This window comes from Sorex araneus, chromosome 9, assembly GCF_027595985.1.
Source record: "Sorex araneus isolate mSorAra2 chromosome 9, mSorAra2.pri, whole genome shotgun sequence".
NCBI lineage: Eukaryota > Metazoa > Chordata > Mammalia > Eulipotyphla > Soricidae > Sorex > Sorex araneus.
The window spans coordinates 2,138,089-2,151,877 of record NC_073310.1 but is presented as its reverse complement, the minus strand read 5'-3'; the positions used below and the strand labels follow the sequence as shown (position 1 = coordinate 2,151,877).

The 13,789-nt window shown below is 61.8% G+C and overlaps 1 protein-coding gene across 1 annotated transcript in view; it reads left to right on the top strand.

Annotated features, from left to right (window-relative positions):
* The window catches only part of DNAH10 (dynein axonemal heavy chain 10), an 83,053-nt gene that overhangs the window by 47,343 nt on the left and 21,921 nt on the right, over nt 1-13,789 (top strand). Inside the window, exons 39-54 of the mRNA XM_055147078.1 lie at nt 49-207; nt 556-697; nt 1,501-1,623; nt 2,681-2,815; nt 2,999-3,215; nt 4,091-4,210; nt 4,837-4,982; nt 5,354-5,506; nt 6,564-6,824; nt 8,412-8,584; nt 9,670-9,763; nt 9,972-10,139; nt 10,709-10,897; nt 11,591-11,762; nt 12,165-12,368; nt 12,788-12,868. Of these exons, the coding sequence (XP_055003053.1) occupies nt 49-207; nt 556-697; nt 1,501-1,623; nt 2,681-2,815; nt 2,999-3,215; nt 4,091-4,210; nt 4,837-4,982; nt 5,354-5,506; nt 6,564-6,824; nt 8,412-8,584; nt 9,670-9,763; nt 9,972-10,139; nt 10,709-10,897; nt 11,591-11,762; nt 12,165-12,368; nt 12,788-12,868 (2,537 nt within the window). The remainder of the gene's footprint in view (nt 1-48; nt 208-555; nt 698-1,500; nt 1,624-2,680; nt 2,816-2,998; nt 3,216-4,090; nt 4,211-4,836; nt 4,983-5,353; nt 5,507-6,563; nt 6,825-8,411; nt 8,585-9,669; nt 9,764-9,971; nt 10,140-10,708; nt 10,898-11,590; nt 11,763-12,164; nt 12,369-12,787; nt 12,869-13,789) is intronic.

The following is a 13,789-nucleotide window of genomic DNA, read 5'->3' as shown; positions in this document are numbered from 1 at the left end:
CGGGAGTGCTGCTAAGACTCCACAGCCAAGGCCTCTTGTATGATTCAGGATGGGGCTGACGACTAAGCTTTACATCCTGAACCCCAAAGCTGTGAGTGTCATCGAACTCTACGGCATCCTGGACCCCACCACCCGGGACTGGACAGACGGGGTACTGTCCAACATCTTCCGGGAGATCAACAAGCCAACGGACAAGAAGGAGCGGAAGTGAGTATCGTGGGGCTGGGGGTTTCCGAGTCTGTCCAGCCAGCAGCCTGCGAGCCTGACTGGGGGCCGGGAAGATGCGGCTGGCCCTGGTCTGCTCGGGTGGGCGCTAGGGGCCCTGCTCAGGCTTGTGGGTGCCACTGCCACTCGCCCAGTGCCCTCCCCCTCCCCATGGGCATAGGGCTGGCACTCCCTGCGCTGCCACCTGGTCCCTGGTGCAGAGAGCGGCCAGCTTTGTGGGCGCAGCGGGAGGAAAGTGTCCCTGGTGTGTGTCAGTCCTGCGGACCTCCGCGGATGCCACCCACCGTGGGGTCTGTGGGCGCCGTCTGCTCACGGGCTCTGTTGCTGCAGGTACATCTTGTTTGATGGCGACGTGGATGCTCTGTGGGTGGAAAACATGAACTCGGTGATGGACGACAACAAGCTGCTGACACTGGCCAACGGCGAGCGCATCCGCCTGCAGGCACACTGCGCACTGCTCTTCGAGGGGAGTGTCCAAGGGCCTTGGACAGGCAGAGGGAGGGGCCGGGACAAGGGCAGCGTGGACTGAGGGGCTCTTTCCGGCAGCGGCAGGCGTGCCCGCTTGCCCTGCATCGGTTGAGGATGTTTGCAGCGAGCTGCTTGTCCACTGCGACCCCATGGCCTCTCGAAGCCATTTGTCTTTTCTGGAGTTTGTGATTGTCTTTCTCTTTCTCTTCGTGCTTTTGTCTTATGCTGATTTGGTTTTCTGGGTTCTGTCCTGTTTCCTAATGGCCTTCATTCCCCCCCACCCCCACACCCCCAGTGGGCCTAGGATGTCATGTTCTCAGCCCTTTCTGTTCACATATGGCCAAGGCAGAAATTCAGCCATCATCTATGGTAGTTTTTTTTAAAATTTTTTTTTCTGGGACTGGAGCGATAGTACAGTGGGGAGGGCACTTGCCTTATATGCAGCTGACCTTGTTCCATCCTGAAATCCCATATGGTCCCCCAAGTACCACCAGGAGTGATTCCTGAGTGCAGACCCAGGATTGAGTCCTGAGTACCACTGGGTGTGGCCAAAAAAAACTGGAAAAAAAAATTTGGGGAATTTGCACAACTTCCTTCTTTTTACATTTGGCAGATGTTTCACATTGGTGTTATGTGAGAAAACCTTAAATGGTGGGCAGCAAAGATGTGTTACAATCTTCCTGCTTTAAATCTAAGTGTTTATTCAGAAGCGTCACGGATGCTGGTCAGCCGGGGGGCCCAGTGGCCCCCGGAACGTGTGATCCTGTGTTTGCTGGCGGGGACTGGACTGTCCACCTCCCTCTGCAGGTCGGAGACCTCCAGTATGCCTCCCCTGCCACCGTGAGCCGCTGTGGAATGGTGTACGTGGACCCTAAAAACTTGAAATATGAGCCTTACTGGAAAAAGTGGGTCAGTCAGATACCGAACAAGGTGAGGGCTGTTTCTAGAAAGAACCTCACGTCCTTCCTGTCAGGCGCTGGTTGGGTGCCCGTGATCCCAGGGGAAAGTGATCATCGAAGGCCACGGCTGTGATTGACCTCAACCTGCCGATGGCCTTGAATCTTGAATGAGCCCTAAGTGGGAGGGAGAGCTGGGAGCCGCCCTTACTTGGTCTCTAGATGACTCCTGCCGGGACCATCGGTGACGGCTCGGCGAGTGTAGATGAGTTAGCCGGTTTGTCTCTGTAAAGAGTGGAATGGTATTCTTGGCCTTGCTGGCCACCCGTTTTCTTGGTCAACAACTCCCTCTGCCCGTTGGCAGGTATGAGAGCAGCTGCGGTTCACCGGGAGTGGGGGGGGATGGGGGGGTGTTGAGAAGGGATGGAGCGTAGCCCGCAACCAGGAAAACAGAAAACCAGAAATCATAGGCGTGGCTTGAACTTGTCCCTGGGGACTCTTACTCCAGCCCTTGGGGCCCTGCCTGCAGGCAGCACCCAGTGCCCACCTACCCAGCTCTGTCCGAGGGTCTGGTTCGTGGGGGGACTCGCTTGTCAGGTCAGGCCTTGTGATGGGTCACGAGGCCCCTCTGAAGTAGACTTCGTCTCAGCTCTGTCCATGGTGCGGGGAGCAGGAGGGGGAGGGGAGGGGGACAGGCCCTACCGGGACTCCTGGTCATATCAGAGCAGGGGGGTGCTGGTGGGCTGGGTGCACATCCAGTAGGGGAGGCAGAGAGCTGGGAAGCCGCGCCCAGGTATGGCAGAGACCCAGCCACTCAGGGCTCTGACTTACAGGAGAGGCCGGGGACCCTGCGGTCCCGGGAAGAGGGTAGGGGTCTTCTGCCACTTTGCACCGTGGCTGGTCAACTGTGAGGTCAGATGGGCCCTGTGACCACCCCCGGGCAGCCGCTGAGTGTCTGTGGCACAAGCATCCTGCCCACATGAAGCCCTGTCACAACGTGCCCACTTTACTTTTGGTCACAAGGCGCGACTCGCCCTTCCTCTCCCACCACGCCCCCTCTGAAACCACTGTGGGGTCCTGTTCTCTCACAGCAAGACCAAAAAGATCTCAACTCTCTGTTCGAGAAGTACGTGCCCTACCTCATGGAGGTGATCGTGGAGGGCATCGTGGACGGGCGGCAGGGCGAGAAGCTGAAGACCATCGTTCCCCAGACGGACCTCAACATGGTGAGGGTGCCCACGGCATCTCCCCGACATGGGCGGGAAGGAGGCGCGTGTCCCTCCTGCAGCCCCGGGAGCCGAGGCCCAGGCTCCGGCTGGCTCCTAGGATGGGGCCCCAGATGTGGGAGCAGAACGGACTCTGGAAGTGTAGCGGAACCCCATGGCCCTCCCTGCCCTTCCCGTGTCCAGGTGACCCAGCTGAGCCGGATGCTGGATGCGCTGCTGGACGGGGACATCGAGGACATTGACCTCCTGGAGTGCTACTTCCTGGAGGCGCTGTACTGCTCGCTGGGTGCTCCCCTGCTCGAGGACGGAAGGACCAGATTCGACGAAAGTGTCAAGAATGTGGCATCCCTGCCATCTGCCAGCACCGACGGGGTTTGGGCCATCCCTGGGCAGCTGCCGGGTAGGAGCAGGGGCGCCGCGTGGGGCTCTGCTCGGCTCTCTCCCTCCCCTTCCTTCCTTTTGACTGCTGAGTCTTGTGGTGCCTCTGTGCTTCCGCCCATGCTGAGCGAGTGGACAGGTGGTGCCCTGCGCCCACGCCCCCCCAACCTGGCCCATCTCCCTGGGCCACAGTTCCCCCTCGCTGCCCGCCTGCCCCATCCCGCTCTGCCCTCACCAGCTTCTGTCCACCCTTCGTCCACCTCTGGCCCTCCCTCACCCTGACCACGGCACTGTCTTTCCGCACGCCCCTGTCATTACACGCCTCCCCGCCCTGCCCGTCTCCAACTCCCTCACTCTTACAGACCCGGTCCTGGCCGTGGATCTGCCCCGCTCCCGGCCCTGCGCACAGCAGGACTGGAGCAGCTCCCACTGGCACGGGTCCTGGGCCCCATTTTAGGGTGTGGTCTGTGTAGTCCTTCCTGGCCAGGGGGCATCCAGCATCGACCTGGTGGGGCTCCTGGGTGCTGGGGCAGGTGGGTACAGGTGTGGAGGCCGCTGTCCAGGAAGGGGCTTGCTGTGCCCCGTGGCTGGCGATGCATGGGGGTAGCTGGTTGCAGGGCAGGGCAGGGCTGCTGGGGCCCTGGCTTGCTCTGAGCACCTCACACACCATCCCCGGGGGCCTGGCCTTCCCTGCTGCAGGACACACCCTCTGTGACCAGCCTCCAGCAGGGCCCCCCAACCGGGCCTCCCGCTGGGCTGAGGTTGGCATTTCTGTCTTTCGTGGCCACCCGGGCAGCGTCAGTGCTGTTAGTGCCAAGTGCCCGGGCAGCGCCGTCCGGGCTCGGCCATGCCCCTGGCAGCACTGACCACGGGCGCCCGCCGTGCCTTCCCCCACAGCGCAACTCCCCACCTTGTACGACTTCCATTTCGACTCCACGCAGAAGAGGTGGATTCCCTGGAGCTCCTTAGTTCCCCAGTATGTCCACGACCCCGACAGGAAGTTCATCGACATCCTGGGTGAGTCCCGGCCAGCTGGGCTCTGCGTCCTGTGCCGTGTGCTGATTGGGGGAGACGGGAGAACATGAGCCTTGCCAGCGCTGTGACCCCCCCGCCAGCCCGCAGAGCTGGGTGTATTTCTGCAGGAGGGGTGGTTTGAGGCAGCCTTGGCCGTTGGGCCGCCGAGGAGGCCGAATGACTCCATGAAATGAGTGCTGGGCTCATGTCTTGCTGGTTCCCTCCCGTGGAGCAGGGCAGACAGTGGGGGCTTGACCCCACCCTGGAGGGGTGAGCACCCCCCAACACGCACGGCGATCGGGGCTATCACTTTGAGGGCCCTGCTGGTCGGAAAGACCAAGCCTGCAGCTCTGGCGGAGCATCAGGGGGTGGAAACGGAAGCAGAAATGTGCCATGTCTGAATGAGAGCCTGATGTTAGAGCCCTCTGGACAGCTGGGCCGTGAGGGCCACGGTAGCCATAGGAATGGGCCAGGCCCAGAAAACTGTGCCCGGCCCACCCTGCGGCTCGGTTTGGCCCCCACAAAGCTCTGAGCGTCAGTGGGTAGGGCCCGCAGGGGTCTCCTGAGGTGGTGAGTCCCCGATGCCCCCCGTGCTGTCTGTGACACCCCATTCCCCACCTGTGGCCCAGTTCACACAACGGACACCACCCGCATCACCTGGATGCTGGAGCAGATGGTCAGGGTCAAACAGCCTGTCCTGCTGGTCGGAGAGTCGGGCACCTCCAAGACAGCCACCACCCAGAACTTCCTCAAGAACCTGAACGAAGAGACCAACGTGAGTGGCAGCGCTCTGGAGGAGGCATATCTGGCCAGGGCTGTGCCCAAACCCCACCCCACCTCTGCTGGCCCCAGGGCACACGTGTAGCGGCCTCGGCTGGCCAACAGGACAGCGGGGAGGGAACTAGCCTTGCATGAGACTGACTTGGGTTCGATCCCTGGCACCACATATGGGCCCCCCAGCACTTCCAGGAGTGATCCCTGAGCACTGCCGGCTGGGGTCTGCCAACACCAACACAAAACAAACAGAAGGAAGAGGGGTTCTTGCCAGCGCACCCGGGAACACGGCCAGGAGCAGCCTCGCGTCTGTCTTAGTCCCGGCAGTGGCTCCTGGCCGGGCGGATTCCCCAGCTCCGCTTCCTGTTGCAGCTGGTTCTGATGGTGAACTTCTCCTCCCGCACCACGTCCTTGGATATCCAGAGGAACCTGGAAGCCAACGTGGAGAAGCGAACCAAAGACACCTACGGCCCCCCCATGGGCAAGCGCCTCCTGGTCTTCATGGACGACATGAACATGCCAAAGGTGGCGGGGGCTGGGGCGGCGGCAGCAGTGCCCTAAGGTGGTGTGAGGGGGAGTGAGGTGCTGTTTATGCCAGCTCTGCAGGGCACGGGGTCTGGCCGCGGCGTGAGGACGGTGTTGCTGGGCTGTGCGTGCACAGTCACCATTTCCTGAGTCCCTGACGCCTGCAGCTGTAGCAGCCCCAGCGTTTACTGTGCATGTGTCTGAGGCCCAGTCCTCCGAGCATCAGCACTTTAGGACTCGCACTCTCCTTGGGCCCCGCACGTGGGAATCGGAAGGACAGACAAGGGCCATGAGCTTTGGATTTACCAATGAGAGGGGCTCTGGGCCAAAGTGTCAGAGAGGCAGTTTTCTAGGGCTGGAATGTAGGTTTCTGTCTCCGAACGTCATCTCTGTGTGGACAGGATGCAAAGCTCCACGTGTGCAGACAGCCTGCACCACAGTGCTCACCCCCTACGCACTCCTCACCGAGCAACCGTCCAGCACCAACCTCGCCTCCACCCGCCCCCCACACTATCTCCTCCACCCCCCACCCACGCACTCCACCTCCCCTACCTCCCTCTCCACCCACCCCCACACACATCCACACACCTCCCCCTTCGTCCACGCATTTACCCACCTATCTGTCCAACCATCTGTTCATCACCCACCCATCACCCTTTCATCCACACCCCTGGCTACTCACCGCCCATCCTCAGATCCATAAACCGCCTATTTATACACCCAGCGCCCACCCACTACCCACCTTCAGCCGTCCGCCCATCCACTATTCATCTACCCTCCTCTTCACCTCTCACCCGTCTCCCTGTTCCCTCTCTGTCGTCGTCCATCCGACTATCCCCGTTTCTGAGCATCTCTTGTGCGCTGGTGCTCTGCAGTCAGGAGCAGGGTGTGGCAGTCCCCGCCCTGGTCCGTTGAGGGAAGGGTTTTGAAAGACGAATCACAAACTCCGAGGCTCTGAAGTGAGACCCCGAGTTGTCCCACGAGGGTTAGATGATCTCGCAGGCCTCGGAGTCTGGGCAGACGAGTCCGGCCTGACTGCTCACACCTTCTGGCCCAGGTGGACGAGTATGGCACACAGCAGCCCATCGCGCTGCTGAAGCTGCTCTTGGAAAAAGGCTACTTATACGACCGTGGGAAGGAGCTGAACTGTAAGAACATCCGTGACCTCGGCTTCATCGCTGCCATGGGGAAGGCCGGAGGAGGACGCAACGAGGTCGACCCCAGGTTCATCTCCCTGTTCAGCATCTTCAACGTCCTGTTTCCCTCTGAGGAGTCTCTGCACCGGATTTATTTCTCCATCCTGAGTGGCCACACCACGGTAACTTGATGTCCATCGATGGTTGGGCAGGGCCTGTGCCAGGTGGGTGATGGCAGGACTGGGTGCCTTGGACCGAGCCCTTTAAGGGCCCGCAAACACAGTTTACTTTCCTTGGAAACCAGGAAGAGAGAAATAGGCCTGAGCTGGTGGGGCTGTTGCATTTCCAAGCCCCAGTGTGGAGTGTTGGCTTTGCATGTTCTCTGGCGGGAGCCATACACCCCTGCTGGGCTTTTACGGGCACCCGTGGGGCCAGGGGTGCTGGACTCAGGCCCCCTGTGCTCGTGGACAAGCTCCTCACGTTAGCCCAGCCCCCGTCTCAGCTGGACAGGGAGAGGGTGGCGGTGCATGTCCACTGGGCTTGGGGGATGGAGGAGGGGGACATGTGGAGAATGTGGCTCAGGGCCGTGGGGAGCCACTGCCCCGACTCGGCCCGCTCCAGGCTCCTCCCCACACACGCTCCCTCCTCCTGCCTCCCCCTGCACTCTTCCCTCCGTGCTCCCTCTCCCTGCACTCTCCCCTCTGTCCTGCCTCTCCCTTCACGCAGGGCTGCACCCGGACTCCCGCAGGGCGGGCAGCACTGGCGCGGTGCATGGGGTGGGGGCCCGGGTGTCGCGCGCCGCTTCGTCCAGCGAAGAAACACGCAACTCGGAGATCCTTTTGGCTGCGATTTATTTAGGAACTTTCTCATGCGTTAGAGAAGAAATCAGGAACGGGGACGTGGAGTAAGGAGGAAAAGGGTGCGCATGAGGGAGAACCGACTAGCTAGGTGACCTCCCCCCTTATATACCTCTCGCTGCCTGCTTATGCCCACGTGTCCGCATCTGATAGGTTAGTTACAGCTTATGGGCGTGGCAAGACATCCTGTTTCCTTATTAGGAGTTGTTTACAAAGCACGGTGCAATTAACAAGAAACAGGTGTTGTTTACGAAGCATGGCCCCGTGGAGGCTCTCCACACCCGGGTGTGTGTGTGGCTGCAGGGTCAGGCCCCACCGAGGTGCTCTCCCACCCCGAGTCTCCGTGGGTCAGTTAAAACTCCCGAGAGCTGCCCCGACCCTGGGCCCCCGCCCGCACGCTCGCAGGTTAAGGTGTAGACGGGGCCAGTGCAGGGGCGGTGTGGACTCCTCTGGCCTTCCCCACTTTCCTCCTCTCAGACTGTGACCAGGGGCCGGGGAAATGGCGCAGAGTACTGGAGCACACGCTTTTTGTGCGGGAGCCCGAGCTTGGTCCCCGGCACCGCGTGGGCCCCAGAGCGCTGCCAGGAGCGAGCCCTGAGCCCGGGAGTTGTCCGTGGAGTGTGGGCTTCCTCAGGGTCCGCCTTGCCCCCAAACGTGCCACAGTTCAGCTGAGTCTAATTTTACCACATGTCCAGTTCAGTAACGGTTCTGTCTGCACCCCTGGGCAGCTCTGACCACTGTCTGCTTCCAGAATATTCTCCGGAATATTCTCCCCATGCCCAGTCACTGTGTTGCCGCCGCAGCTGCTCATGCGCAGCCTGTTCCGTGGGGTTTCCTGTCCCGGCCCCTCCTCGGCTGGGCTCGGGCTCCCCTCCGCGCGCCGCAGAGCGCCAGCAGTGCCCTCCCCCTCAGGGCTTCCACAGCAGCATCGTGGCCATGGTCGACTTGCTGACTCGCTGCACGCTGGACCTGTACCGCAGCGTCGTCCAGGAACTGCCCCCCACCCCGTCCAAGTTCCACTACATCTTCAACCTCCGAGACCTCTCACGCGTCTTTAATGGCCTCGTCCTCACAAACCCGCAGCGGTGAGTGCAGCCCGTCGTGCTGGGAGGCAGTGCCCACGGTGAGGAACCTGCTGGACTCGGATTCATGGCCCAGCCCCTCCCCTGGCAGAGGCCGGAGAGGCCGAGGCAGGGTGTGGGCCTGTGGTCAGCTGGCCACTCCTCAGCTGTCCTCCCTCCTCACGGCCAGTCAGAGTTTCTCCCTGGGAACCTTCGGCTCATGCACAGGACTTGTTTCCTGCTTCCGGTTGGCGGCCTTGTGCGTCTAGGGGAGCTGTCCGCACTGACGACAGGAAGGGCTTAAGTCTTGTTCTTGAGCTGGTCCTGTTGAAATCAGACTGAGATGGTCAGAGAGAGAGAACAGGCTTAAGGCCCTTGACCGGCATTGGCCGACCCAGTTTGATGCCCGGCACCCCCTAAGGTCCCCTGAGCACCACCAGAGGTGACCTGTGAGTGCGGAGCCAGGAGCAGCCCCTGAGCACCACCCAGCCTGGCTCGGTCCCCGCCTGCCACGTAGTAAAGCCAGTGCCGGTGTGTACGCTGAAGCCCCTTATGTGGCTGTGGTGCTGGGACCCACGTTCTGAACGCACACACTAAACAGCACGTTAAGGACTGTCCACCTGTCCTCACAGGCTCAGGTGGGAGCGCCAGGAAGGCGGTTCCAGGGGTCGAGCACAGGCTCAGGTTTGAATGCCAGCACCACGTGATCCCCCAGGAGCAGAGGCCCTGAACACCACCAGGGGTGACCTCCGCCAAGAAAGAGGAGGGGGACGTAGGGGTGTGGGGTCAGTCAAGACTCGATACAAAGCTGGAGAAAGTTCCAGGCCTGGGTCCAGACGGGACTGGTTCTTAGGAAGAGTTTCTGCCTGGGCCCCAATGCTGGTCTCACCCCCGAGCGCGGCAGTGGCTGTCTGTCCCGGCGCGGTGTTCGTCAGAGAGGACATTCTACCCCGGGGAGGACTTTAGGGTCTGGTCACACAGGAGACGCGTCTGTCTGCCAGACCCTGAGCAGGAGGGGCCGGGCAGGAGGACAAGGACAGGGCGCTCCCTGGCCCTACAGCCGGCTCTGCAGCAGCACACGGGGGCTGACCCCGCCTGCCGCCCCACAGGTTCCAGACGGTGGGGCAGATGGTGCGCGTGTGGAGGAACGAGTGTCTGCGTGTCTTCCACGACCGCCTTATCAACACGACAGACAAGCTGCTGGTCAGTATGTCGAGTCGCAGCAGTCGGCGTGCCAGTCTCACCACGACGTCATCCTTGGGGCGGGAAGCGTGGGAGTGAGAACCCCAGCGGCCTGCCCCGCTCCCAATTGCAGAGACAGGCAGGGGGTTATCCTGTGACGACTGGGACACGAGTCCCCCTTCACGCGTGTTCGTGCTGGCGACTTTGGGTCCTCCGTGGACTTTGCCAGGTACAAGACCTCATCCAGCTCTTGGTCATGGAGCATTTTCCAGACGAGGAGGAGGTGGTGATGAGGGACCCCATCTTGTTTGGGGACTTCCGGATGGCTCTGAATGAAGAGGAGACGCGTGTCTATGAAGATATCCAGGACTACGAGGCCGCCAAGGCCTTGTTCCAGGTGCCCGTGGTCTGGCTCACGGGAGAGGGCAGGGCTGGGAGCCGGGGCAGGCGTTAGGTCCCTTAGACCTGGTGTCTGGTTGGGAGCCCCTGAGTCCTGCCAGGAGCCGTCAGGTACACAGACCCCCAGGCCCTGCTTTGGCCCCATCCAGCCCATATAAGGGACCCTGGGTTCTGGTGTGTGGCCCAAATTGGTTCTCCGGTGGAGTCTTGAAACCCATTTCCTATGGCCAGTCGCAGGCCGTCTGATGGACGTTGCTTTGGTTTTGTTGGGGGCCATACCTGGCTGTGCTCAGAGCTCACTCCCGGCTCTGCGTTCAGGGATCCTTCCTGGTGGGCTCTTCTGTGCTGCCAGGAATTACGGGCGGGTCATCGCGTGCGGGGCCAGCGCCTTCCTGGCCGCTCGCTCTCCCCGGCCTCGGCAGAGGGGAATGTTGACGGTGAGGACAAACCTGCGTCACGTCCACCCGAGTCCTTTTCTCAGGAAGTTCTCTGTTCTCCGTCTCTGGGGGGCGGCGGGGAGACCTCGTCGGGAACCAGCATCCAGCAGCGCTTCCTGTCCTGCCGCAGGAGCTCCTTGAGGAGTACAACGAGAGCAACACCAAAATGAACCTGGTCCTCTTCGACGACGCGCTGGAGCATCTGACCCGTGTGCACCGCATCATCCGCATGTACCGCGGCCACGCCCTGCTGGTGGGTGTCGGCGGCTCGGGCAAGCAGTCCCTGGCCCGGCTGGCCGCCTTCACCGCCGGCTGCGAGGTCAGTGGGCCTCACCCCTCAGAATTAGGTTCCTGCAGCCCATGCCCACAGCAGGTACTGGGTGCAAACATCAGAGCGGAATATCGCTCCGTGGCTTCTGTGTTTTCATCGAGTCGAGGATTCATTTTTGGGTCAAACCGGACAGTGCTCAGGGCAGACTCTTGGTTCTGTGCTCAGGGATCACTCCGGGCGGGGCTATGGGACCTTATGGGATGCCAGGACTCGAACCTAGGTCAGGCGTGTGCAAGGCCAGCACCTTCCCTGCTGGACTGTCTCTGGACCGAGAATTGGTTTTGTTTCTTTCATCCCTCCTGATGTCAATGTCCCGTTGGCCAGTCTGAGCCGACCAGAAGGCGGGGCTGGGACCTGCGAGCTTGTCGTCTGTGGCTTGGTTGAGTCTGAACATCAGGTGCTTGGGCCTCTTTGCCCTGTGCCCTGCGCTGATGCCCCGGGTGGCGGCCTCCTGCTGTCCCTCCTGCTGTCCCTCCTGCTGTCCCTCCTGCTAGCCCATCCCGGACACCAGCGTGTCCTCGCCCTCCCTGGGTCGCGTGTCTCTGTCTTATCCGCACTTGCTCCCTTCCTCCCTGTCCCCGGGGCACCGTGTGGCCCCTGCTCGGAGCATCCAGCCCACTCTGTGGCCTGACGCGGTGGGCCTGGGCTGCTGCCTTCCCGGGCACTTGCCCCTCTCTGCAGGTGTTTGAGATTCTCCTGAGTCGAGGCTACTCGGAGAACAATTTCCGGGACGATCTCAAGAGCCTGTACACGAAGCTCGGGATCGAGAACAAGTCCATGATCTTCCTGTTCACTGATGGCCACGTGGCAGAGGAGGGCTTCCTGGAGCTCGTCAACAACATGCTGACCTCAGGTGCGGCTCGCGCCCCCAGCGGCCCCCACCCTGGGTCAGTCTCCGGGTGTCTGATGAGCCTGCGGCCGTGCTTCTCACCACGCGGCAGGGGAGGTGCTGCAGAGTCCCGAGAGGCCTGGCTGAGGGGACGCGCGTGGGGCTGGAGGGGCCTTTCGGAGGCCTCGAAGGATCCCAGACTTAAGCATAGACTCAGGCGTCATCGAGACAGCATCGAGGTCGTGAGGAGCGCCAGGGCTGGCCCAGGAGGATGAGGCTAGTTCCTCCCGGGTCACTGCGTCTCTGCCTAGAAGCGGGAGCAGGATCCGGGGGCTGTGCAAGCCCTCAGACGTGCAGGCACGTACAGGCGCGCGCGCGCGCACACACACACACACACACACACACACACACGGCTTTGGTTCCCAGGAATCGTGCCGGCGCTGTTTGCGGAAGAGGAGAAGGAGGCCATCCTCAGCCAGATTGGGCAGGAGGCCATGAAGCAGGGCACGGGCCCGGCCAAGGAGTCAGTGTGGCAGTACTTCGTGAACAAGAGCGCCAACAACCTGCACATGGTCCTGGGCATGTCCCCAGTCGGGGACACCCTGAGAACCCGCTGCAGAAATTTCCCAGGTAGCCTGGGCGCCGCCCACAGCAAGGGGGAGGCACCGCGAGCGTCCACGTCCTGGGCTGTGCCAGCAACTAGAGGCAGAACAGGCGGAGGGAATAGGACGGGTGGAGGGAACAGGATGCAGCCCAGGTTGCAGGAGGCCCTGCAGTGAGCTGTGAGCCTGTGAGACCCCACAGTGACCAGCAGGCCCTGGAGGCAGGGCGGGGTCCTGACACACTTCATGGCTACACATGTCCTGGGAAGGAGCAGAGGGTCCCGAGTGGGGTGGCTTAGTCCCCCTGCCCTGCAGGACCTTTGTCAGTGCTGGCGACGTGCTTGGCTGAATATTGGGGCAGTTGTGTGGTGTTGGGCCCTGAGGACGAGACTGACGTCCTTGTGTGAGTGGGGCCGTGGCCTGGCCAGCAGCTCTCGTCTCTTCCAGGCCTGGTGAACAATACGGGCATCGATTGGTTCATGCCGTGGCCCACACAAGCCCTGCACGCAGTGGCCAAGTCCTTCCTCGGTGAGTGGCGGCCCCGTGGGGGCTGCGTCTGTGTAGCTGAGCGGTAACGGGGTCTGTTTGTCCGGCTTTGAATCTGGCCCACGGTTCCTTCCCGACCGGCCCTGCTGGCCAGGCCTGCCATAGTGTGTGTAGGATTCACATTGCTGTAGCTGCAGGGCTCTTGGGGCCACAGGACGGGGGATAAGGACTCGACACATAGCCAGTGAATGGGACGTGGCCCGACCTCGGTGTCCCCATACCTGACACAGAGCCCGCTGCCCGTTGACCAATTGCCTTCTCTTAGGCCTGGTCGCTCCTCAGTGAACGGGGTTTCTGTGGCTGTCCTTGTCCATCTCCACAAAGCCGAATGGCCGCAGCCCTGACCTGCCCGCAGCGCTAAAGAGCAGCCAGGTGGGCTTCTCTGAGGAAGCCGCTCACCCCTACACCACAGGGCTGGGCCGACTGGAACAGGCGCTCCCTCTGCGCTCGCCTGCCAGGCACCAGGTCACGGGTCTTGCTCTCAATCTGGCGTTTAAGGAAGCAGCCTAAAGCCCTTAGCAGATTTGTGGGGACGGGCCCTGGGCAGGGCTGTGACAGGTGACACGTCCTCCTTGCCAGTGCGTGATCAGTGAGCAGGCGGCTTGTCCCCCTGGGCAGGTCGAAGCCACAGCTTTAAGTCTTTAGTCCAGCCTTAGGGACCAGGGTGGGGGCAAAGAGAAGGACCTTCTTGGTGCTCGGTGGTCCCTTGGCAGTGGGTGGTCCCCTGAGGAGCAGGGCGAGAGGGGTGCAGCCTCATCTCTTGGGGGAGAGAGGCCACCAGCATAGGCAGGGGGCAGGGAGCGAGTGTGCCTTGAGCCAGGAAGGCAGGAGGTGGCGTGGATATGGCCTGGGTGCAACTTGGCTGTCCCTGAGCAGAAGTGCCCAAGCCCATGGGGCACCACG